Consider the following 26601-nt stretch of genomic DNA (forward strand, 5'->3'; position numbering starts at 1 on the left):
GTTTAAAACTACTCTCTCTCTCTTTCTTTCTCTCTCTTCACCAGTTAATATAATGGTAGTACATGTACTAGCTAGGGGGTTAGTTCATCGGTTTTTAAACCAAAGAGTCTGAAACCGTAGACCTCCTGGCTTATAAAGTTATTCTTGTACCTTACCATCCATGAACAAATTCATCATTCAGTTTTTTCTATGACTGAGCCAAGTATTTGTATATGCATGGTTTATGGTAGTTGCACAGTTCAAGATCTCTAAACCTGCACTCCTTATGACAGATGAGAGGGCCAATCAAACTGATGAACAATTCACCTGTTTGTTTTCTCTGACAAAATGTACCTAATAGTTCTAACAATGCACTTTAATTTACTCTTCAATCAAAATTAAATATTGGTTTTACCAAGTGTGGTATAGCCCATTTCATAACATTTTTGCAGCCAAGAGTTAAAAATCTGCTACTCTCCTCTGTAAACCCTTGGCTAGCAAAGATGATTTAAAAATTGCTTGATAATACATCATTGAATACATATATGTGCAATCTCTGCAGCATATTCTAAAATTTACTGTGTAAAAAACTGTTATTCTTGGATACTGTAAGTTACCGTATATTAGAGATTTCAATGGATAAATATAAGAATATATTAGTTTCCAACTAGAATTAAATTAAAACAACTTAATACATTGTATAAACAATTTCAGTTGTCTTATTCAGAATTTTGTCAGTCCAAAATCTGGGATCATAATAATTTTGTAATTTAGAAGAACAAAATCCCTTTGTTTCATCAAAATTAATGTTCCTAGTTAATTTCCTGTCAAAGTTAATGCACATGTCTATCGCAAAATTAAAAAAAAAAAAAAGTGGTTGTCTCCCAGCTTTTCCATTATCATGCATTAAAGATTTTTCTCTGAGCCTTCTGCATCAATGATGATGCATATTCTAAACAATTATGACAAATAGCAAGCTTCCTTTATGCAAAAAATATCTAATGTCCTTGGGCAAAGATGGGGAGAATGGGCCAGATTCTGACAGTATCTCTTAGAGTTTTTGAGCCTTTCTTCCTAATATACCCCCTAGAGATGTGATGGATGATCTATTCAGACATGTCTTAAAATGGCCAAAAAATAATTAACAATCGGAGCCCCAATCGATGCTTCAGTGACAGAAGTTTTGTGTCATGGTAGCTAGAATCGGAGAATTATTGACAATTCTTTCTATGGTCTCTCCAAGATTTGCTGCAATTAAGGACATCCTGAAGACAAGCAATGCTTTGGTATTGGGCTTCATTTCAGCTAAGGCTTATGTACGCTGACTCATCGCTACAGATCATTTCCTGAATGTGTATTCCTTTTTTGCCGAGTCCCCTGGTCTGGGTATCAATTTTCCGCTGATATCAACAAGTTTGATTTAATTTTCCAACTGTCTTTTAATGGAATTTGGACATGTATTCGAGGAAGTTTGGGCTTCATTGCTTTTGTGCTTAATGGAATTCTGCCAGTGTTTTTGAATACTGTGTACAGGGAGAATACTTAACGGAATAAATTTTGAACCGATACTGGTTCATAACCATTGCACATGTTCTGTAATTTTGCTTTGCTTTGAATTTGTCATTTTGGAAAGACTTTGAATCAACAAAAGCAACTTCTGATTCGTAAGGGATCTGTGATTTGCATCCATAAAGGTCAGAAAAATTATGATAGATAAAAGAATGAAGAAAAGTCAAAGCATGGAAAGTGATGGCGAGCAGGTACTCATCTTACTAAAATTTCTATTCAAAATACCGGTCTCATCAATTTTTGTTAAAGCACTAATTTTCATGGCTTTCACTTGTTGAGTTGATCACTGAAATTAAAATGTTTATTGAAGTATTCTTTAAAGATATGACAATAATTTGTGTTGATAGACCTTCTGTTCTGAGATTTATGTACCCTTGAAACCATGAATTTTACAAATTCTATTCTAATTATAATGCCAGTGAATAATAATTCAACCACAGTATAATAAAAACATTCTTGTTTTTAAAGTGGTGTGGGAACCTGTCGATATTAACGTGGATAATACTACAGTTTAATCAAAATACTCTCACCTTGTTAGAATTTTCAAATTTTACAATATTTGACCAAAAAACTTTTGAAAATTTTATAGAAAGGTAAACATTTTCAAACTTGCAGCGGGGATAGAACTCGTGATTATAAATTCGTAGTTTACGCTCTAACCCATTGAGCTACACTGTTAGGTAACAATTTTGGGAAAGAAAACATTTTTTAAATATACTTGAGTTTGTTGTTTACTTTGATTGGAAGTACATATTTCACAATATGGAGATGTCCCATACCACTTTTATCAATATTAAAGGTATGTTTATACATCATTGAAAAGAAATTCATACACACATAACAATTAACTGTCTTCAGCAAGCTGATTCAAATTTATTTGTAATGTCTTTAAAAATTAACTTATAGATACAGTGTGATAATGTGCTTACATAAACAACATTCTGTAATGTATGCATCATTGTGGTCTAACAGGAATGTTTTACACATAAAAATTAAATTATCTTGAACATACACAATATTTCTTGGGAAGCTACTTGAATATGACTGTATAATGGTACATGAATATGTATGTGTGTATGTTCAGTCTTGGTTGTCATGGTAACAGATGATTGAATTTTTGGATATGTACTACTGTAATTTGATTAGGGATCTTTTTTATCAGCTGCCGATCTTCAGCGTGAAAACTAATTTTCACATCTCATGAACTACCTAGTGCTCATTGTGTCATTTTTCTCTGGAAGTTTACAAATCAATTAATTTATTTGGAATTCATTTTACCTGTTCAGTCTTTCATAACAGAAAAACCTGTAATAAACTTGATGCTTTCTGTTGAACATAAAAAAATGGAATCTTCTGAGGTAAATCATTAAGGTAGAGGATTAGGTATATCCAGCCTCAGAATGAATTCAACCTGTCAGGGCAACGTATTGGAATCGAGATTCCATCATCTTCCATTGTGGAAAGCATTGCTGCTGAAAAAAAACCTACCATCTGCATATCTTTGTTTTCCTGTATTTTGGCGTTTGAAAACACACACTGTGATTTTTTTTTCCATTTAATTTCTGGCTGGCACTTTGATTTTTGATTTTTGGATGGATTGAAGTGGAGTCTTGAAATTGTTTTCATCATGCAAATATCAGAAAGCACGGTAATGTTATTGGGTAATATTATTGGAACCCTCTTCTGTTTTTGTAATATTTGGCATATGGTTGGAGGTAAACTTGGTAACGTGGATAGGAAATGTTTTTTTGTATTTATTGGCTTTTATCACTTGCATGTTGTTTTGCATTCTTAGATGAAATTGATAAGACTAGAATAAATGCTAGTGAGACAGTATGCCAAGGAAAAAAGAGGAGTTTTTGTTTTTGTTTTTCAGACAAGGAAATTCTTTTAACTATTTGTGATCATTTTTTGCAGAGCAACTTGTTTAAGTCTGTTGGGACTATAAGTTCTGTTGTTTCTATTACTTGGTTAATTGTAAAATATATGTTTGAAGTTAGGTTTAATTAAAGGAAGCCGGGAAAAGTAATTCCGGTATGCTTGAGTGCTCCTTTGAGTATTAGCGTTTTACATAACAATGGTCCTTAGTAACACTCACTTGTTGCTTGTATCAACTTTTCTGCCAGACACAAAATTTTAAGTACTAATGCACTTTTCTATAGAGTACAAAATTAATGTACAAACACTAATCTTTTGTTTGCATTGCAGCATTTTGGGGGGGGTTTTTTGGCAGATGAAGACACAAAGGGTATTGAACCCACACATGGCTTTTTGGACTTTTGATAGCAAAAAAAGTGAGAGAGAGACAATTGTCTCAAAAATGCAACAGAATGATTAATAATATTGCTTTAATTTTGTAGGAGCTGGTTGGGGGTACATCTCAACAGAGAAACTGGAGGGGGATTGCCATTGCTCTATTGGTGATTCTGATCGTGTGTGCCCTTATCATCACTGCCATCATCCTTGTCACCCCAGGTATGTCCGTCTGTCTGTTTGTTTGTTTGAATTGATCTGATTAATTTGGAATTTTGATATGAGTTTTATAGATATATAAAAGAGAGAGAGAGAGAGAGAGAGAGATGAATGAGTAAAACAATGCAGACAGAGAATTTGAGTGTTGAGATTGTTTTTAAGGTATATAATTTCTCCATTTATATATACTGCATTCTTTATGTCGAAAGCTAGCTGAAAAGTATGATATACATGTAGGTTAATTGTATTTGTAATATCATGAGCTCTGTGGGAAGCTAAGCATGGTAGATCAAAGGTTTGGGAATCTTCAACTACAAGTTGGAGATGGAGGAATTTAATTTGAACCATTGGTGTGTTATCTAAGCAGAAGAACATTATGCTTAATTTTTCTTTGATGCTTCTAAAATGGCATCTATAATAATCATGTTATTTATTGTAACATAGCCAATGCGGCATTTAATGTGTAGTGGGATTTCAACTATAATTGCCCAGAAAAATGTTTCTAAGATATTTCTTCAACTAACAATATTTCAATCTTCAGTTTTATCAGCTGATCATAGTAAAAGAAATAACAAAGTAATTATATTAAAAGATTCAGTTACAATTCAGATTCTCAAAAGAAATTCTAGACTCTTGCACTGTGTGGTCTTTAAAAGTTTCACATAATGTTTGAAAACAGTTTGCTTACTGAAAATATTCGTTGCCAAACCAAAAGAGCCTGAATCTCAGGTGATCGAATCAATTGATGTGCTCACTGCCAAGACAGCTGTAGAAGAGTTTGGAGAACTATAATTCTTCGTCTATGTACATGTAATTTGTGAAAATTACCATTATTTCAATAGAGAGTAGTCGCAAACATGAAACTTAATCAACAAACCCCATGCCATGAGAGTTTGTCTAATTAACATATTCATGTGAAGTAATGCATGCTTCCTGTAATTGGATTTTTTTTTCTGATCAAGACTCTAGATCTAGCTTACTCTCTTTTCCTCACAAAAAGGTTGAGGATTATATAGCTGTAAAAGAATTCAGTCATTAACCATCAATGAAATGGGGAATTTTTTCAATTTATAAGGTTGAAAAAGGATCAAATAATAATTCATAGTTTTTTTTTGATAGAATTATATTATCAATCTTTAGTAAATTTTCTATTGGTTTTGATCTTTTCCGTAAATTATTTTTTTTTTTTTTAGATTTATTTAGACCAAAAAAGTAAAACCATTTGATTGAATTTTTTGTATGCGAAAGCAAATTGACAATTACTATTGTATTGAACTTTTGTTTAGAACATTAAACTTAAATATTCAGTACACTTATATTTTGCAATGTGCAATAATAGATGCTGAAATACGATTCAAGCTGAAACTGAATGTTCAAATTCTTTAGTATAGATCTGTCAACTATCTTGAGAATTGACACATTTTGCAAGTTCATGTTCTAGTTATTTAAGAACTTATACCAATGAATTTACATAAGACTGATTTTAGTCCATTGGCCACGGTTACACAATGTGTGAAGAGTACACTGCATGTGACAAAAATCTGCATTTTGATCTAGTGGGAGATAAAACATATAAGAGCTAGTCGGTGAAAAAACCTGCTGTGAGCAGCAAATTATATAGGCCATCTAATATATAACAGTCATGAACTACAGAAGTATATCAACCTGTCACTTGTATGTCCTTGTAAAAAAAATAATTGTGCAAAAAACCAAATCATTATTGATTTTGTTGTAATATGTCTATTAGAATTTCAATCAATAATTAAATCATCTTTGCATTTTTCTTTATGTATGCTATGAAATGGAATAAAAAATTATTAGCATGCTTTATTTCCTCTTTTTTTTTTATTTCCTTCTTTTTTTTTTTTTAGATAGAGATTTATTTCTTTTCATTTATACCTGCTATAGAGATTTTATGTTTTGTTCTGATTTTTGTAGATGATGAGAAAAAAAAAGGTACCCGGTATATCGCTTCGAGGACATGATGGTTTTTTCATATGATAGAAGCATATTGATATTAATCGGAGCCTTTTTCTAAGCTAAATGCAAATACAAGGACTGCTTTGAGCAAAATCTAATAGCTTGCTAGTACCTAACATAGACAGTCGGATAAATGCAAATGGCCATGAAAATTGTTATTTTTACCATAAAAATACATGATTTTCAAGAGAATTGGGCTAGTACTGGTATCTGTGAATAGAGGCCAGAAACCTTGAAAGAATATTTTTCATTCGCATCAATAACAAGAATTGTTAAATGCTCATTTGATGCTTTTGAAGTGATTGCATTAGTATAAACTAGCTGAAGAATGTCCACTTATGTAGTAAGAGATGATAGGCAGGTTAATAGCAAGTTAATTAGTGGATTAAATAATTTTACGCAATTTTCTGACAAACAGTATTATAAACATAGTTACTAGCTATTAATTTAAAAAAAAAAAAACTTTCTATTGTATGAATATTGAGTAAATAGATATTTTATTATACTGAAGAAAATTTTCTTTGTCAACGATGCAGCTAGAGTAAACAAATTTGAGTTATCAAACTTTGAAACTTAATGCAACTATACTTGGATAACACCATGCAGAGGTGTTCCGAGATCAAAGGCAAGGGAAATTACATGTTAAATGCTGCCGGCAAATTACTTTTGATGATTATTCACAAGTGGCAAATAGCTTGAAGACTATTTCACTTTAAAAAAAAATAGCATGTTCATATTTGTTGTATTTTTACATAGAAAAAATGTACACAGAAGTATTTATAATAAACCTATAAATGAAAATCGTCTATTCCAAGCTTAACAGCAAATAATCATGCACATAAATAAATAAAATGATATAGGGGGCAGGAGTTTAAGGTAAATTGTACATCATATTCAATCAATACACATACTGTACTGGGACATAATAATCATATACATATATAGAGCTACAATTTTGTATTTACCACAATTGGCACCTACCGTATAATCAGGGAAATGTTCTTCCTGCTTTAATTTCGCCCCTTTCGCCATATTGACAGTAACAGATTTTAAATATGATATCAAACTTTAGAACAGAAAACTGCAAGTTTCTTTTCTTTTACCATAAATGTTTTAAGGCAAACAAATACTTTTACAAATGTAATTGAGCAAAAATAACAATTATCAAGGGGCTAAAATAACCCTGTATACAGAACTTAAGAGACTCAGCAGAAAATTGAACATTTTTTAGTTTATTATGTCCTTGATTATACATGGTTTCTTGAGTGACAACTAGTTATTTTAAAAGGCACCAAAAACCTTTCATTTCAGGAAAGATTCGGGATATCATAATGAATATTTTGATTTTGATGTTCTTTATTTGTAAATAATTATAAGCATTTACAATTTAAGCTATATCTGTTAGGAACAATAAATCTGGTTTATGATTAAGATAATGTTTTGTTGTTGTTGTAATACACACTATTAATGATTGGTTGTGGAATTAAACTTTTATCCCTTACTTCAAACTATATTTGAGGTAAACAAATGCTCCACTAGTTTACATTCTGGAATATAATTGTCATTTTACAGGTATTGAAGAAAAGGGACAGAAAGAGAAGTTCACTTTTGAAGAATTCTTTGGTCATGACTACAAAATCCACAGATTTTCCCCTCATTGGAGAAAAGGTATCTAAAGAGCTTTTAAAAGAGCAAATAATTTTTTGAAAGTTAGAAGGGATGAAAGATTTTACAAGAAGTAAGAGTGTATCTATTGAGAATTGTATCATTTTTCAGATTGATTAATTAATGAATAAATAAAGTTAGAATACTGGTAATATGGTATAAAAAATGAATTTTTATTTGTTGATTAATCAACTCATGAACTTCAAAGCTAAGCTTAAATGATTTATATAGACAATAAATTACTGTCTCTCATGTGCCAATCATGCAAGTATGAATTAAAGTAGGGAGCATTCCAGAAAAAAATGCATAATCCTGCACTTATAAGGAGTACTTGGTTGGTACACAATCAAATCTTCTGAGAAGCCCAAAGGGCTTCCACAGGATTTGATCACGTGACCACCCAAGTTCATAACCTGGTGAACTTTTTAACATGCTATTTTTTTCTTAATAATACAAATTGTAGTGACTGTCTGGATTAGGCTGGCTTTCAAAAGCTTGCATTTTGAAAGATTACGCTGGCATTTACTATGCCATTATAGGGAATCAAGTTAAGTTAATGCTACAAATATGCAAATGCAATTCATGAAGGAAAGATTTCTAGTGGCACACAATTCCAAGTCAGAATTTTTAGCTCTGCAGTGCAATAGGACTTTAGGAAATCAGGAACGAGCAAATCAATACTGTGGTTCTCCCGTCTAATGTCCTTATACAAGCTCTTTGAAAAAGATGTAAGCTTTTTTGGGCCTATATTTATTGAATGTACCCTTGTTTTTCTTGAACCAAAGTATTTTGAAGACATTGATCATTTTCTGCAGCTGTGTTTGACTTGAACCTCTGATTTATTTGTTAATAATGTTATGTTGACTCTCCCATGGCTACATTATACTGTGAAGAACAGCTTGCTCATGGGAAGTTTTAAAATGACGTCATCCATTTAAATACGTTAATAAGAATTTCGTACATTTCTATTCTTTTGGAACCATTGCACTTAATTATGCTTGTTATTTTTGTTTTTATTAAAACATTTGCCTTAAAAAAACCCACCGAAATATCATTTAGCTGTTTTTTTTTAATGAAGAGACATACAGAGATGCACAATCCTTAAAACAAATGCAGTGATATATATATATATATATATATATATATATATATATATATATATATATATATATATATATATATATATATATATATATATATATATATATATATATATATGTTATACAATGTATGTATGCTTGTACACCAGAATCCAATTCAGCGACACTTATACATCCTTTGTTTTTCTCGTAGAGATAGTTGTATGCATTACACCAGATAATAGCTTGTGTCTGCATTTCTGATTAATTATGATCTTTGCGTAGCTGTAAGAACATATGTTTCTGCTCCTTTTTTTGTAATGAGGGATATATATATAGATGAGCTGATCCATGCAATAACCTAAAGCCCCTGATGACTGGTGCATCTAAGCATTCCTTCTTAGTACTGCAATAGGTATTTCTCCAGCTTTTGGAAGGATAACAATGTAAAATGAGCATTTATATAGACCATCTTACTGTAATCATTTACTTATGATGAAGTGCAGAACATATCCAATGGGATCATAGGCAGTATCGAATTGTTCAGACTTGAGTCGATTAAACAATGAATGGAGTTACTAAAGAAAAGAGTACATTGCAATTTTTGCTCAAAAGACAGGGTTATTGATGTTACATTCTGATGTCATAGCCTGTTTCTTAACACACATCTCCCTTTCAAAGAATTATCACCAAAGACGTGTAGTTTTCACTGTATTCAATTTTTGATATGGTTTAAGTTGAGGCGTTTCAATCTCAAAAACATGATAAAATTTCTAATATTTTGCATTCATTTTTGTTAGAAAGTATAGTTACATCTAGTAATTAAGCTCTGCCCTAGGGTACTATGGATTGAATACTACAATCTGAATGCCTGTGGTATTCTGAGCCCACTATAAAAGTAAAGTGATCTCTTGCTCATATAATGATAATGAATTCACAGCTCAGCATCAAGCAATAAAATCAGGTCAATTACCACAGATTGTAAGAGGATATATATACAATGTATATACGGTAATCATAATGATAATAAGAAAGCAATTTTTTTCCTGTCCTAGCCTCTGGCTGTTTAGTAAAACTGCAGATATTTTTGGCTTACACAATTGGTATATGATCAAGGCTAGAAGATCAATTTAGTGTAACACATCTGACACTCTAAGTACAATTTATATAAATATATTTAGCATTACAGAAATATTCACAGCAATTTAGTAGTTGAGATTATTAATCTTATATCAATATTCAATAATGTAAGCAGCTAAAAGCAGCCCAGCTTTCAAGGGCACAGCTTCTATATAGAGTGATTTCTATTAAACCGGCATCTCTGGATTTACCGGTCTTGCCTTGGTCGCTGATCACTGGAACATGCACGCATCGTCAGCGAGCGATTGTGACAATTGCATGCAATCTACCATTGTCGATTAGGAAACAATATGGCGTCTAGGTTATCATATTCTACAATACCAGGATTTCTGTAACTACACAATTTGTCCTACTTTATGGAAATACATTAAAACTGCAAACAGCCAAAATCTCTGGACCAAGTTTCATGATAAGTATCAGTTTAAAGCTACAATTGACCTTGTTGGAGCATTGTGACGTTGCCAACCATTCTCGTAATGTCCCTGTTTCCCGATGACGTTGCCAGCGAGGCTAAGGGAAAGCGCCCTTTGTTACTCTTCAATTCATAGTTACTGAAAGAGATGTGTGATACTAGCATTGATATATTTAATTGATACATTGCTGACTGTCTTGTTCCATACTTTGATTTCCTCAACAACTTTGGAAGGGGATTAGAATACACTGGAATAATAGCTCCAGTTCAGGAGATTTATAATTGATATTGATATCTGTTTCCCTTTCAGATGACTCCTTTATCTACCGTGGCGAAGAGGGAGCCCTGCTGCTGTATAACTGTTCTTCTAACTCCTCAACAGAGCTTCTGGGAAACTCCTCCTTTGTAAGATTTAACTCCCTTTGTTAGATTTATCTCCCTTCTATTGATAGAAGAATGATAAAAGTATATTACAAAGTGTAATCTGAGTTGGCATTAATTGTGATGAGTTGACTTCACTCTATGATATCCAGATATATGGATATCATTGAATCGGCTCTCTATGGTAATCTTTACATTGTGTTGAATTGACATCACTGTATGATATCCGGATTATAATGTGGATATCATTTTAATTGGCTCTTTTTATAAACTTTTACATATCTGTGGTAGGAAAGCAAATTACACTTGTAGTTGAATGATATTAGCTTATATTACATTTTTTAGGGCTTTATAGAATTGTGAAGCAATGATCAGTATAAATATTATACAACTATGTATTTACTTGGGACAAATATTGCATGCATGGATATAATGATTACAGAATGAGTTGAATATGGGCAAATATGATATCTCAGAAGACCTAAAATATGCCATGCTGTCATATGATCTCAAAGGGGTGAGTACATTTTATTTTTTTACTTAGTTTGAGCTCATCATTCCTAAACAATTTTAACAGATCATAAAGTGAGATTTAAAACTATGACCAGGTAGGTATTCATGATGCTTTATGTCTAAAACAGCTTTTGTCTCCTTGCTTAATTTCTTATATGCTTATTTATATACAGATTTACAGACACTCCAAAAAGGGCAAATATAGAATCATCGAACTTAAGACAAGGTATTCATGCCATGCTGACATTGTTTACAATAATGAAATAATTGTGACATGATCATCAATATATTTTTATTTACCTTGCATATTTGTCTCCTTTTTTGATTAAAATTAAACTTGTCAGTGATTTAATGACAGAGTGCCAAAAGAGTTTGATCCCCTGGGAAAGCACACCTACAAGTATGTTAGCTGGGCTCCCAAAGGGCATGCTGTGGTGAGTATATAGGGTAGTCAGAAATGATTCTTATATGTGTAACTTTTCTTCCTTTAGAAATAAATAAAATCATGAGTTTCACATGGATGGGTCAATTCCACACTGCTATTTATATTTTGATTTAGATTTATCAAATTCAAGGCAATCTAGCAGTGTTTAGTAAAACTTGAATGTTCATCAATATCAAATAAGACTCGAGTATTGTACTTTAATTGTCTGTTTTTTATTCCTAAAGTAGTTCAATCTTTACTGAAGTGCAAAAGCTAAGAATGTTTCTCATATAATTCCTTCCTAGATCTTTGTACAAGACAATAGTATCTACTATATGGCCGACCCATGGGACCAACAATCTAAATTTGAGGTTATAGAGGAAGACCCAGGCACACCGGAGATATCCAATGGCATTCCAGACTGGGTGTATGAGGGTAAGAATAATGTACAAGGGTTGATCCAAAAGTAATGTCACAGATGCAATAAAATCGTGAAAAATCCGCGTAAAGTGACCAAAAACTTGTGCTTTGAGATATCTACCAAATTCAGTTCAGATCTAAAAATTTTAATGCATTATGATAAATATTTCTGAAGATAATGTATTTTTTAGAGCGCGAAGCAAGGATAATTGCTTCACGCTAGCGACGTCATTTCTAGATCTTTGGTGTTCTTGTAGAATTTCTTAATTTGGTACTCTATAAAAATTGGCCACAATGCTCTATTTAAATTTTTTTATCCATTTTTATTCATAAAGTAACTAATTACTCTTTTTGTAATCGATGGGGTAATATGATGGATATTATTTAATGTGCGATCAGTGTGTTGAGGTCTCTTCAAGAAGTCATGAATGTAGCTTTATGATACAGCTCATGATGTAAGAACCTAGTTTTAACTTTCCTTCAGAGCGAATACCTTCTGTCTATTGAATTTATTTATTAACGTGACATATGCTTTTATTAAATATTGAAACCACTTTAAGGGAACCCTTTTCATTCGCTCTCAATTTTAGATTGATATGTTAGTTCTAGTACATTTTCTAATGATTTCTATCCATCGAAGCAAAAAATGCCTCGTATCACTATTCACATGTCCAGTATTTTTATTCCTTGATATAAAGACAAAGGGCATTGCGTATATGTCCGAAATGGACGTAATGGTCCCAAAATTTTTAAAACAGTTAGAAAAAGTATATGATATATCTGTTTCAAAATATTGTGTTGTTTTAGTCTTTTTCAAATTTTGGAAGCATGTAGATTATGCATACTTAAATACAAACCTTTAAAAAGACGTATATTCATGACGCGGCGATGTCACGTATATATCATCCTACAAACATCAATATCTTGTTTAGTGTTTAATGAAATTTAATCAAAATTTTACTTTAACGAGGCCGGGTCTAATTAGTTCTGCCCTAGATTTTTTAATGAAATTTTTTACCTGAATTTCTACTTATATAATTATTATTTTGAGATTAAAAAATAAGACATTTACCACACCGTTTGTTTAGGGGGTCATCTCAAAGTTTGTTAATTTTTAACATAGGACCCTATGGGATTTCGCTTTAAATGTATCTATTTTGCAATTTTTTTTAAACTTCTGCCCTAGGGATTTCTTTTTCTGTTCTACATATTAAAGTTACTGCTGAAAGGCATCAAATGGTCAAATAAAAAAAACCTTTTTCCTCCTGGTTTGTTCCAGGGGTCTTATCAAAGTTGATTTTTGTATGCCCAATTTCCCAGATTTGTCAGATAATGGCTATTTTTTATTTGACAAAGACGGGAATGGTGATCTTTATAGTATTATTAAAGCATTCAGACATATTTAAGTAATAAAAAAATATATAACATCACATATTAAGGGTCATTAATATAAATTACATGGTTACCGTCTTGAAATATATGAATTAAGCTATATTTAGGCGGGTTAAGAAAACGTGACAGAGGGCTAGGCTTGCTGAACCCTCTTCACGTTTTCGACCCGAGCCCAAATATAGCTTATACTTCGAGACAGTTATGTTTATTCCACAATATAACATTAATTTTACGCATTAAACGAGCCATTTTCAACAAATTTCGCTGAATATCTGCAGTTGAAACTATCGCGCCATGGCGTCAACCAAGCAAAAAGATGACGTCACAATACAAATGAAACGCTGCGCGAAAGCGTGCGTACTCGTTCTGTACTCGGCCTCGTTAAATCAGAATTTTGATAAGGAAAGTTTTGATGTATCATTTTATACTATACAGCGCCAGCGTGAAACATAGTGTGACATTACTTTTGGATCAACCCTTGTACTTGACAAATGTATTCTGTACATAGAAGGATGTTGCTCCAAACTTACACATCAACTTCCTTTTGCCATTTGTGTCTATAGAAAGTCATTTCAAACTTAAAATATGTCAAACTTATATTTATATTATCTTTTAGATAAGAGTGGCTATCTATGGGAAAAATCTTGAGATGCCAAATTTGGGTTGGGGGTTGGGAGGGAGAAGGGGGAAGGGGATGATTTGACAGCAGGGCTAAATGAGCACATACATTTTATCTATAATAAAATCTTGCACTTTTAATTAAATGCCATAGCTTACCTGTTATCTTTGTTGTTTTGTGAATCTTTCCAGAGGAAATCATATCATCTGATAACGCCCTCTGGTGGTCTCCGGAGGGGGATAAGGTCCTGTATGCAGTGTTCAATGACTCCAGGGTGAGGCGCTACTACTACCCATACTACGGCCAAGAAAGCGACGCTTATGGAACCGACAAGAGAATTTACTATCCAAAGGTACATCTAGGAAATCTTCGACTTTTGTTCAGTTACTGTGGAATTATAAGAATTTGTAGTGGCTATATTTTCGTGATATTTGTGGGCATAAACTTTGTCTACAAATGTGTACATCCTCCGCAAAAAGAAATTTTAAAACAGTTAATTTTCTTACTGAAACTGAAAACTGGTGCATCCATAAAATTACATCCTTATGAATAAGCAAGAAACCAGCAATCTACAAATTTAAATGATTCCACAGTATTTAAATACAGCGGCTTAATTTCTAAAAAAGAATAGTTCTAGAGAACACAATTTAAAGAAAAATTCAATTCTAGTGCCAAATTACCTCATTTTAAAGAGAAATTTAATTTTAATACTAATTAAATTACCTTTGTATTTGATATTAAATGTTACATTTATTTCATGAAAAACTTTTAAATTTATTTATGTTAATTTTACAAATTGTGAATTCTGTTTTTCAGCCTGGATATCCCAACCCAACATTTACTCTTAAAATCCGAAAGCTTGTCTCCAGCAACCAGACTGTGACCTTGAAACCTCCCACAGATTTTAGAGACATGTAAGCTATTGCAATATCTTCATTAAACCAAAAACCTCTTTACTTTTTCATGCAATCATCTCCAGACTAGATGATTCCACGTTCATTTGGACAGTTATTCAAATTTATTTAGAAAGAGTAAATGTATACTCTTTCGATGCAATAAAATTTTGTATTTTTTTTTTTCAGTGATCATTACTTTACAACAGTAACATGGATAGACAACCAATATGCCTTAATTTCCTGGTTAAATCGTGCCCAAAATAAAACCATTCTGACAATCTGTAGTGCTATGAATGGAAAATGCAAAAAGGCAAGTGGTTTTATCATTCAGTGTAAGGGAGAACACTCTATCCAAATAATTAATGTTTCTTTGTTCAAAAATTTTAAGCTAAATCTAAAAACACAATAGTTTGGAAATTTAATAGGTGTTTGTTTTAAAATTGATTTTGCATGAAATGGAATTATGTTTAAGAATCCATTTTCCAGGGATTTATGGTATAACCGGAATTTTTTTTTAGAATCAGGAAGAGGAGAGTAGAGGAGGTTGGATTGATTTGGTCAGTATATGAACAATGGCTGGTAGATTTTCTGTCAAAATTATAGGGGAAACTTAATTGTCTATTAAGTGTAATGTATGTCTATTTGGGAATTGGAAAATATACAGATCGATGCATGAATCTATAAAATTTTATGAGTTATATTATCAATAAGTTGAATGTACGTTATTAAATGAATTTGTAAACCATACTGCAATGACTAATTGTCTAATGATTTTTCCTTATCTTTTAGTACACTCCCCCCACAGTGAGTCCCAATGCGGACTGGTATTACATGATCTTCCCGCGACAAGAGGCTGAATCGGGCTCTTTTAAGCAGATCCTGATGGTAGAAGCCTCCGTGAGTACCATGAAGCAGGTTTGTTTTTGTAGTCACAGTTTCGTATTTTGGTTCAGTAACTTTTTTGTTGTTACTTAATATTGTCTATTTATAGAGTTTTTTAACATAACAATTGCATAACGACTGATTATAGTTTGGAATACTAGATACAGGTGTACGAATTGTTCACTTTCTAAGTTATGCTTCTGTATCTGATACAGCTTTGCCTACTACATGTAATATGATATCATGTATATCATGATTATATATATAAGGATTATATATGATATAACTATTATATATCACTGAATTTTGTTAAGGCAATTTCAGGTAATATAAAGCATTATTCAGTGTTTTCAGGACTAATTTTAGAATTAATAATGAATGCCTTGTAGCTATATGATAAACATACATGTATATAACTATAAACTAATACTAAATACCCTATAATATATTAATCAACCTGTGTTTTACTAAACATGCAATCATGTGAATGTATATTTTCAAACACTTACTAGAACATATTACCAGTGGATTCCCAGCTATTGGTAGATTTTATCATTTACATGTATTTCATTTTATTAAAATCCCTTGCACCTGACAGATTTTTCAGTCCACTTTAGACTTCTTTAAGAGCAAAAAGTGAACACTAGCTGTCTTATATAAGAGCGAGTTTAACGTATGTACTGGTATCTCCGAATGGTAGCCATGAAACAATAACATTCTAAATGACTATTATAGGGCTCCAGCAACTTTATGACAAACTGAAAAAAACAACCTTGCATTGATTATACTTTCATATAATTCAAACTGTTTAGCCTAGTGTATGACTTATTTATAATCAAGGTCAATTATAATTGCAGAGTATCTATGTTAATTAATTTTTTTAATCTAACAAAACTCAAGCTATAAAGTCTTTGGTCTTTTAAAATAAAAGGAAATATTGTTTTAGAAAACATTTAAGTAGCATTTTAAAAGAAGAAAAGAGGAGTACTGAATCAAAAGAAACTTAAAAAATATGTTTTTTGAAACATTCTGATGTGAAAGGTCAAGGTCAAAATCAAAGTTCAAGGTCATGCATATTACTTGCCTGTGAAGGCTTTGCTTTGGAGGGGAGGAAGGGTGACAAAGGAGGTTGGTTAACAATGGATTTTGGTTAGTGGGAGGGTGTCTCCAGATTTTGATATTTTGATTGGAGCCCCAAAAGGTCAATCTTGATCACAAATATTTTAAAATTTGAATTATCTTTTTTTCTCGCTATCACATATATGCTCATTCATATAGTATACTTCTATTAAGTTTCAGACACACTTTTTTATTATGGTCAGGCTTTCAGTGTTTTAATTCTAGCTAACCATCTTGATTTCAATAATCCCTGTATTAATGTTTTTAGATTATAGTCTTAACCCAAAGTACTTTTTTCTATTTTGATTATATTAAGCATTTTCCTATAAAATATATTATATGGTTAAGTTTTTAAAATATTTCAAAGACTTTGCTGCTCAATTTAATTTGCTATTGAAAGCTGGGATTGAATTTTGTTTTGAAATACATGTAGCTTACATATATGTATGTAACATAATTTAATATGCATTGTGTATATATACAATCAATGTAGTGCCTTTCATGATAAAAGAAGAATGAATTTTTACTTTGTCAGTGGTAATATTAACATGTTCTTCCATTCATGTTTCAGCTTGACCCTACTCCCGGTCAAAAGAAATTCAGAACCGTTGGAACATCCGATGTGATGGAGATCGTGGGAATTGACGCTGAGAGTAATCTTTTGTATTTCATTGGGGTTCCCAATGGGGATGCAAGAAAGAGGCATTTATATAGGTATATATCTTAAAAGTTTCTTTCTAAATTTAGTTACAAAATTTGTTTTTAAATAATTTTTTTTACCTTAACTTTACAGATTAAATTAGTATATTTTTATAATGGTAGTTCTGTCATCTTGTAATGTGAATTGATCATCTGTGAACTTTGCAGTGTGAGTACCAAGATCACAGATAATGATATGCGGGTGACCTGCCTGACCTGTGATTACAATCCAGATTGCCAGTATGTGTCTGCCAGTTTTAGCCATTCAGGAAAATATTACATCCTTGGATGTTTGGGCCCAGCAGTGCCATATTTTGTACTGAAGTCAACAAAATCTGCAATAGGTATTTGATCATTATCTTTATTTTCACAAAATGTGTAAGGAAAATAACTTATAAGCCCAGAACTAATGGAGGTAATTGCGCGTCTTAAATTTTGTGAGAAGGTAACTGTAGCTCTACGGTCTGTCGACCTAAATGTGCCTGTAGTACTACAATTTTGCAGCTAGTATCTGATTGTGCATTGTTGTATTACTAACAACTGTATGCTAGTAAAATGACTGTAATTAATCCTAAAGTTTTTTTCAATAAACATATTCACTCACAAAATCCAATTTTCAAAAATTTCAAAATTTAGATGACAATTCTACTGGTAAGTAATTGTAGAGGGTCAATGATGACAATAGAGTACAGTTTAGTTGTTGTTTTTTTTTTTACCTAATTCACGTTATCACAAACACAATAATTTACTCTTTCTTTAAATTTTCATGCAGTGTATTTTAGTTTTAAACACTCGTGCTTTGTGTTTGTAAATGAATTAAGTCACTTGAAGTTTTATAATGACAATGACAAAAACCATATCATTCATGACAATTAAGGGTATAGACTGATTCTCAGTATTTTGCTGTGTTATAGAGGGTACCATAGTAGATAAATCATCAAAACAGGGATCTACTGTAGTTGACTACTCTAGTTGTAGGAATTATTCGAATTCTTATTTGTTTCACATACCATAGCCATATAGGGATAAACAATTATGTAATTTTGAATTAAACAATTTTGTAATGCACCCAAAATGCACATGAAACTGGCAAACATTCACATTATATGCAGCTTTACATTTCAACACATATATGGTCATAAATTGCATATACAGTTGAACTTTGATATCTTAAACACTGATATCTCACATAAAATGGATATATCGAAGTGATCAACCCAACCACTTTTTTTTAAAAGTATTTTACCCTTGATATCTCGAATGCTCGGATATCTTAAAGTTTTTAAAAAGTTCCATCTAGTTTGAGATAACTAAGTTTGACTGTATTAACTTGTAAGACAATTATGTATATTACTTGTACAACAATTATAGTATTGTACATGAAGATTTTTTTTTACCAAGATTTTACAGACCATTGCATATGCAAGAAATGTGCTGAAGTTTTAATACCGGTGTCATATAATATTTTGATACCGCGAAATATTGAACCCGGGTTCAATATATTATGCGATATTATGAACCCGGGTTCAAAATATCGCTGCGATATATTGAACCCCCCCATAAAATATTGAACCCCGGTGTCATATAATATTTTGATACCGCGAAATATTGAACCCGGGTTCAATATATTATGCGATATTATGAACCCGGGTTCAAAATATCGCTGCGATATATTGAACCCCCCCATAAAATATTGAACCCCAGGTTCAAATTTTTATGGCCGCGATATTTTGAAACCCTATCGAATTTTCATTGCTCTTGGAGAGGGGGTTCAAAATATTATGGCTGCGATATATTGAACCCCCTACCTATTTCCAATTCCCATTGGAGAGGGGGTTAAAATATTATGGCCGCGATATTTTGAATCCCCCTCTATTTTTTTTTGCTATTGGAGAGGGGGTTCAAAATATTATGGCTGCGATATTTTGAACCCCCTACTTATTTCCAATTCCCATTGGAGAGGGGGTTCAAAATATTATGGCTGCGATATTTTGAACCCCCTACCTATTTCCAATTCCCATTGGAGAGGGGGTTCAAAATATTATGGCCGTGATATTTTGAATCCCCCTCTATTTTTTTTTGCTATTGGAGAGGGGGTTCAAAATATTATGGCTGCGATATTTTGAACCCCCTACTTATTTCCAATTCCCATTGGAGAGGGGGTTCAAAATATTATGGCTGCGATATTTTGAACCCCATACCTATTTCCAATTTCCTTTGGAGAGGGGGTTCAAAATATTATGGCTGCGATATTTTGAATCCCCTACTTATTTCCAATTCCCTTTGGAGAGTGGATTCAAAATATTATGGCCGCGATATTTTAAATCCCCCTCCATTTTTTATTGCTATTGGAGAGGGGGTTCAAAATATTATGGCTGCGATATATTGAACCCCCTACTTATTTCCAATTCCTATTGGAGAGGGGGTTCAAATATTATGGCTGCGATATTTTGAACCCCCCTCCATTTTTTATTGCTATTGGAGAGGGGGTTCAAAATATTATGGCTGCGATATATTGAACCCCCTACTTATTTCCAATTCCCTTTGTAGAGGGGGTTCAAAATATTATGGCCGCGATATTTTGAACCCCCCTACCTATTTCCAATTCCCATTGGAGAGGGGGTTCAAAATATTATGGCAGCGATATATTGAACCCCCTACATATTTTCCAATTTAATTTGGAGAGGGGGTTCAAAATATTATGGCTGCGATATTTTGAACCCCCCTCAATTTTTCATTGCTATTGGAGAGGGGGTTCAAAATATTATGACTGCAATATATTGAACCCCCTACCTATTTCCAATTCCCATTGGAGAGGGGGTTCAAAATATTATGGCCGCGACATTTTGAACCCCCCTCTATTTTTTATTGCTATTAGAGAAGGGGTTCAAAATATTTTGGCTGCGATATATTGAACCCCCTACTTATTTCCAATTCCCTTTGGAGAGGGGGTTCAAAATATTATGGCAGCGATATTTTGAACCCCATACCTATTTCCAATTCCCATTGGAGAGGGGGTTCATAATATTATGGCTGCGATATATTGAAAACCCTTCTTATCATGGTACTCTTCCAAGTCCATGGCCGATGCGGTCACAAATGAATTGATCAGTAGAAACTCACAATTCCCAAATTGTATTACATAACAGGGATATTATACAGGCTGATGTCAGTTAATAAGGGAGCCAATTAATGTTTACCTAGCTACCACCGGTGTGTATACACAGTACACAGGTGTTAGCCCCCTTTTCTCCCACCTGGGGACTACCATTTAGAGTAACCTCCAAGGATACCCTATTTTCTTGGTAACAAAAAGAATCACAAAAAACAATATGATTTTCATTCATAATATGTTTTATTACGGACTGACAATAAAAGCACAATTATACCCCCCCCCCTTCCATCTACCCCCTCCCCCCCCCAAAAAAAAATAATTTGAATTCTCTATATGCCTGAAGAAAAGATTTGGGGGGGGGGGGGGTCAAAAGCAATAAAAGAAGGGTGGCATTATTATTTATAATTAAATTTCACAGCAATTAAATTTTGAAACCCCTAGATCTCCAATAGCCAGTGATAAGAAGGGTTTTCAATATATCGCAGCCATAAAATTATGAACCCCCTCTCCAATGGGAATTGGAAATAGGTATGGGGTTCAAAATATCGCTGCCATAATATTTTGAAACCCCTCTCTAATGGAAATTGGAAATAGGTTGGGGGTTCAATATATCGCGGCCATAATATTTTGAACCCCCTCTCAAATAGCAATGAAAAATAGAGGGGGGTTCAAAATATCGCGGCCATAATATTGTGAACCCCCTATCCAATGGGAATTGGAAAAAGGTAGGGGGTTCAATATATCGCAGCCATAATATTTTGAACCCCCTCTCCAATACCAATGAAAAATAGAAGGGGGTTCAAAATATCGCGGCCATAATATTTTGAACCCCCTCTCCAATGGGAATTGAAAAATATGTAGGGGGTTCAATATATCGCAGCCATAATATTTTGAACCCCCTATCCAAAAGCAATGAAAAATAGAGGGGGTTGAAAATATCTTGGCCATAATATTTTGAACCCCTTCTCCAATGGGAATTGGAAAAAGGAAGGGGGTTCAATATATCGCAGCCATAATATTTTGAACCCCCTCTCCAATAGCAATGAATAATAGAGGGGGGTTCAAAATATCGCGGCCATAATATTTTGAACCCCCTCTCCAAAGGGAATTGGAAAATATATAGGGGGTTCAATATATCGCAGCCATAACATTTTGAACCCCCTATCCAAAAGCAATGAATAATGGAGGGGGGTTCAAAATATGGCAGCCATAATATTTTGAACCCCTTCGCCAATAGGAATTTGAGAAAAATAGGGGGTTCAATATATCGCGGCCATAATATTTTGAACCCCCCCCCCCCCCCCCCCCCCCCTCCAATAGGAATTGTAGAAAAATGGGGGGTTCAATATATCGCGGCCATAATATTTTGAATCCCCTCTCCAATGGGAAATGGAAAATATGTAGGGGGTTCAATATATTGCAGCCATAACATTTTGAACCCCCTATCCAAAAGCAAAGAAAAATAGAGGGGGTTGAAAATATCTCGGCCATAATATTTTGAACCCCTTCTCCAATGGGAATTGGAAAAAGGAAGGGGGTTCAATATATCGCAGCCATAATATTTTGAACCCCCTCTCCAATAGCAATGAATAATAGAGGGGGGTTCAAAATATCGCGGCCATAATATTTTGAACCCCCTCTCCAAAGGGAATTGGAAAATATGTAGGGGGTTCAATATATCGCAGCCATAACATTTTGAACCCCCTATCCAAAAGCAATGAATAATGGAGGGGGGTTCAATATATCGCGGCCATAATATTTTGAACCCCCTCTCCAATAGGAATTGGAAAAAGATTGGGGGTTCAAAATATCGCGGCCATAATATTTTGAACCCCCTCTCCAATACCAATGAAAATTAGAGGGGGGTTCAAAATATCGCAGCCATAATATTTTGAACCCCCTCTCCAATAGGAATTGGAAAAAGGTTGGGGGTTCAATATATCGCAGCCATAATATTTTGAACCCCCTCTCCAATACCAATGAAAAAAAAATAGAGGGGGGTTCAAAATATCGCGGCCATAATATTTTGAATCCCCTCTCTAATGGGAATTGGAAATAAGTAGGGGGTTCAATATATCGCTGCCATAATATTTTGAACCCCCTCTCCAATAACAATGAAAAATAGAGGGGGGTTCAAAATATCGTGGCCATAAAATATTGAACCCGGGTTCAATATTTTATGGGGGGGTTCAATATATCGCAGCGATATTTTGAACCCGGGTTCAATATATCGCGGGGTTCAAAATATTATATGACACCGGGTTCAAAATATTATGGCCGCGATATTTTGAAACCCTCTCGAATTTTCATTGCTCTTGGAGAGGGGGATCAAAATATTATGGCTGCGATATATTGAACCCCCTACTGTTTCCAATTTCCTTTGGAGAGGGGGTTCAAAATATTATGGCAGCGATATTTTGAACCCCCTACCTATTTCCAATTCCCATTGGAGAGGGGGTTCAAAATATTATGGCCTCGATATTTTGAATCCCCCTCTATTTTTTTTTGCTATTGGAGAGGGGGTTCAAAATATTATTGTTTCCAATTCCCTTTGGAGAGGGGGTTCAAAATATTATGGCTGCGATATATTGAACCCCCTACCTATTTCCAATTTCCATCGGAGAGGGGGTTCAAAATATTACGGCCGCGATATTTTGAACCCCCCTCCATTTTTTATTGCTATTGGGGAGGGGGTTCAAAATATAATAGCTGCGATATATTGAACCCCCTACCTTTTTCCAATTCCCATTGGATGAGGGGGTTCAAAATATTATGGACGCGATATTTTGAACCCCCCTCTATTTTTCATTGCTATTGGAGAGGGGGTTCAAAATATTATGGCCGCAATATTTTGAGCCCCTACCTTTTTCCAATTCCCATTGGAGAGGGGGTTCAAAATATTATCAATGGCTGCAATATTTTGAACCCCCCTCTATTTTTTATTGCTATTGGGGAGGGGGTTAAAAATATTATGGCTGCGATATATTGAACCCCCTACGGTTTCCAATTTCCTTTGGAGAGGGGGTTCAAAATATTATGGCCGCAATATTTTGAACCTCCTACCTATTTCCAATTCCCTTTGGAGAGGGGGTTCAAAATATTATGGCCGCGATATATTGAACCCCCTACCTTTATCCAATTCCCATTGATGAGGGGGTTCAAAATATTATGGCCGCGATATATTGAACCCCCTACTGTTTCCAATTTCCTTTGGAGAGGGGGTTCAAAATATTATGGCTGCGATATATTGAACCCCCTCCCCTTTTCCAATTCCCATTGAACCCCCCTCTCCAATACCAATGAAAAATAGAGGGGGGTTCAAAATATCGCAGCCATAATATTTTGAACCCCCTATCCAATGGGAATTGGAAAAATAGAGGGGGGTTCAAAATATCGCAGCCATAATATTTTGAACCCCCTATCCAATAACAATGAAAAATTGAGGGGGGTACAAAATATTGCGGCCATAAGATTTTGAACCCCCTATCCAATGGGAATTGGAAAAAGGTAGGGGGTTCAATATATCACAGCCATAATATTTTGAACCCCCTCTCCAATACCAATGAAAAATAGAGGGGGGATCAATATATCACAGCCATAATATTTTGAACCCCCTCTCCAATACCAATGAAAAATAGAGGGGGGTTCAAAATATCGCGGCCATAATATTTTGAACCCCCTATCAAAAGGGAATTGGAAAAAGGTAGGGGGTTCAATATATCGCGGCCATAATATTTTGAACCCCCTCTCCAATACCAATGAAAAATAAAGGGGGGTTCAAAATATCTCGGCCATAATATTTTGAACCCCCTATCCAATGGGAATTGGAAAAAGGTAGGGGGTTCAATATATCGCAGCCATAATATTTTGAACCCTCTCTCCAATACCAATGAAAAATAGAGGGGGGTTCAAAATATCGCGGCCATAATATTTTGAACCCCCTATCCAATGGGAATTGGAAAAAGGTAGGGGGTTCAATATATCGCAGCCATAATATTTTGAACCCCCTCTCCAATAGCAATGAAAAATAGAGGGGGGTTCAAAATATCGCGACCATAATATTTTGAACCCCCTCTCCAATGGGAATTGGAAAAAGGTATGGGGTTCAATATATCGCAGCCATAATATTTTGAACCTCCTTTCCAATACCAATGAAAAATAGAGGGGGGTTCAAAATATTATGGCCGCGATATTTTGAACCCCCTATCCAATGGGAATTGGAAAAAGGTAGGGGGTTCAATATATCGCAGCCATAATATTTTGAACCCCCTCTCCAATAGCAATGAAAAATAGAGGGGGGTTCAAAATATCGCGACCATAATATTTTGAACCCCCTATCCAATGGGAATTGGAAAAAGGTAGGGGGTTCAATATATCGCAGCCATAATATTTTGAACCCCCTCTCCAATACCAATGAAAAATAGAGGGGGGTTCAAAATATCGCGGCCATAATATTTTGAACCCCCTATCCAATGGTAATTGGAAAAAGGTAGGGGGTTCAATATATCGCAGCCATAATATTTTGAACCCCCTCTCCAATACCAATCAAAAATAGAGGGGGGGGGGGGGGGTCAAAATATCGCGGCCATAAAATATTGAACCTGGGTTCAATATTTTATGGGGGGGTTCAATATATCGCAGCGATATTTTGAACCCGGGTTCAATATATCGCGGGGTTCAAAATATTATATGACACCGGTACTTTAAAATAGAAAAAAAAACAATTTAAGAATTCAGTAGAAATTTCTTGAGCAAAACTGTACCTCTGACTCTACTTTTATACTTTTAAGATTAGGATTAAATTAATAGTATCTTTTTTACCTTCAAACATTTAATTTTGATTAATTCTTAATTATTTTTTGTATTTTCTTTTGCCTTTCAGAAGTTACATTTGAAAACAATGACCATTTGAAAAAGAAGCTGGCCAATAAAGCCCTTCCTATAACTGAATATGTCAATATTCCCATCAATAACAAAGAATGTAAGTATCAATTAAAGCCTCTCCCTCAATATTATATACCTGGACATTCATAAATCAATTGTATAATGAAACAGGTCAATGTAAATAACAATCTTGAACATTGTTTGGACTGGACGGCAACCCATGTTACCCCTTCATTATCCAATTCTAATTAATTTTAAATCTAAAATATTAGGAATTTTTCTTTACTGAATGATAGTTCATTAGGCTAAAAAAATCATGAATAAAAATTTAAGGTAGATTTGATGTTTATTTTGTTCAGACCATCCAGCCTCCTTAAAATTAATGAATAAAAACACTATATATAAACTGCTTAAACAGTTTAATTGTGTGAAACCTTTGTGTTCAACAGCAATGTATGCAAAAATGCTGCTTCCTCCCATTCTGGACCAGAAGCAACACTACACCTACCCTCTTCTTCTGAGTGTGTAAGTCAAAATCTCATTTATTTTTTAGTTTAATACATTTATTCAGTTAGATTTTTCCTCCTTGATAATTCAAAGTCATTCTTTTTAGCTATGGAGGTCCCGACACCCAAAAAGTGACATACAAGTTTCAGCTGAGTTGGGAGGATTACCTAGTCAGCTCCAAAAACTACATTGTGGCGTACGCCGATGGTCGCGGGGGTGCAGGGAGAGGACAGAAGTGGCTCCATGCTAACTACAAGAATCTGGGGTCCCTTGAGGTTACTGATGCCATCACTGCCGGAAGGTTAGCCACATACTTTTTGGTCTCTTCATATCTTTATTTATCAACCCTTTCCATGTAACTATGTATTTGTATAGTCAAGGTTAGGGGATTCTTTGGATTTTACAGATAACAAAATGTGGCCTTTTACATCTAGTACATGTGTATCAATTTTTC

General features: G+C 33.9%; 1 protein-coding gene across 42 annotated transcripts in view; it reads left to right on the forward strand.

Moving 5' to 3' along the window:
* The window catches only part of LOC105329024 (dipeptidyl aminopeptidase-like protein 6), a 111120-nt gene that overhangs the window by 80009 nt on the left and 4510 nt on the right, over positions 1–26601 (forward strand). For 18 of the 42 annotated variants that reach the window (XM_034448047.2, XM_066075138.1, XM_034448052.2 and 15 more), the window contains exons 2-20: positions 3909–4023; positions 5959–5976; positions 7573–7668; positions 10607–10701; positions 11120–11194; positions 11364–11416; positions 11549–11624; positions 11920–12049; positions 14237–14397; positions 14862–14959; positions 15128–15251; positions 15460–15498; positions 15731–15856; positions 17514–17656; positions 17810–17985; positions 18278–18292; positions 25639–25737; positions 26090–26165; positions 26254–26448. In XM_034448047.2, the coding sequence (XP_034303938.2) occupies positions 3909–4023; positions 5959–5976; positions 7573–7668; positions 10607–10701; positions 11120–11194; positions 11364–11416; positions 11549–11624; positions 11920–12049; positions 14237–14397; positions 14862–14959; positions 15128–15251; positions 15460–15498; positions 15731–15856; positions 17514–17656; positions 17810–17985; positions 18278–18292; positions 25639–25737; positions 26090–26165; positions 26254–26448 (1910 nt within the window). Of the gene's footprint in view, positions 1–1193; positions 1266–1344; positions 1740–3048; positions 3197–3766; positions 3797–3908; positions 4024–5958; positions 5977–7572; positions 7669–10606; positions 10702–11119; positions 11195–11363; positions 11417–11548; positions 11625–11919; positions 12050–14236; positions 14398–14861; positions 14960–15127; positions 15252–15459; positions 15499–15730; positions 15857–17513; positions 17657–17809; positions 17986–18277; positions 18293–25638; positions 25738–26089; positions 26166–26253; positions 26449–26601 lie in introns of those variants that run through there. The other 24 variants (XM_066075139.1, XM_034448061.2, XM_034448058.2 and 21 more) reach the window with 10 other exon arrangements.

The sequence above is a fragment of the Magallana gigas genome, chromosome 2 (genome assembly GCF_963853765.1).
Source record: "Magallana gigas chromosome 2, xbMagGiga1.1, whole genome shotgun sequence".
NCBI classification, from domain to species: domain Eukaryota; kingdom Metazoa; phylum Mollusca; class Bivalvia; order Ostreida; family Ostreidae; genus Magallana; species Magallana gigas.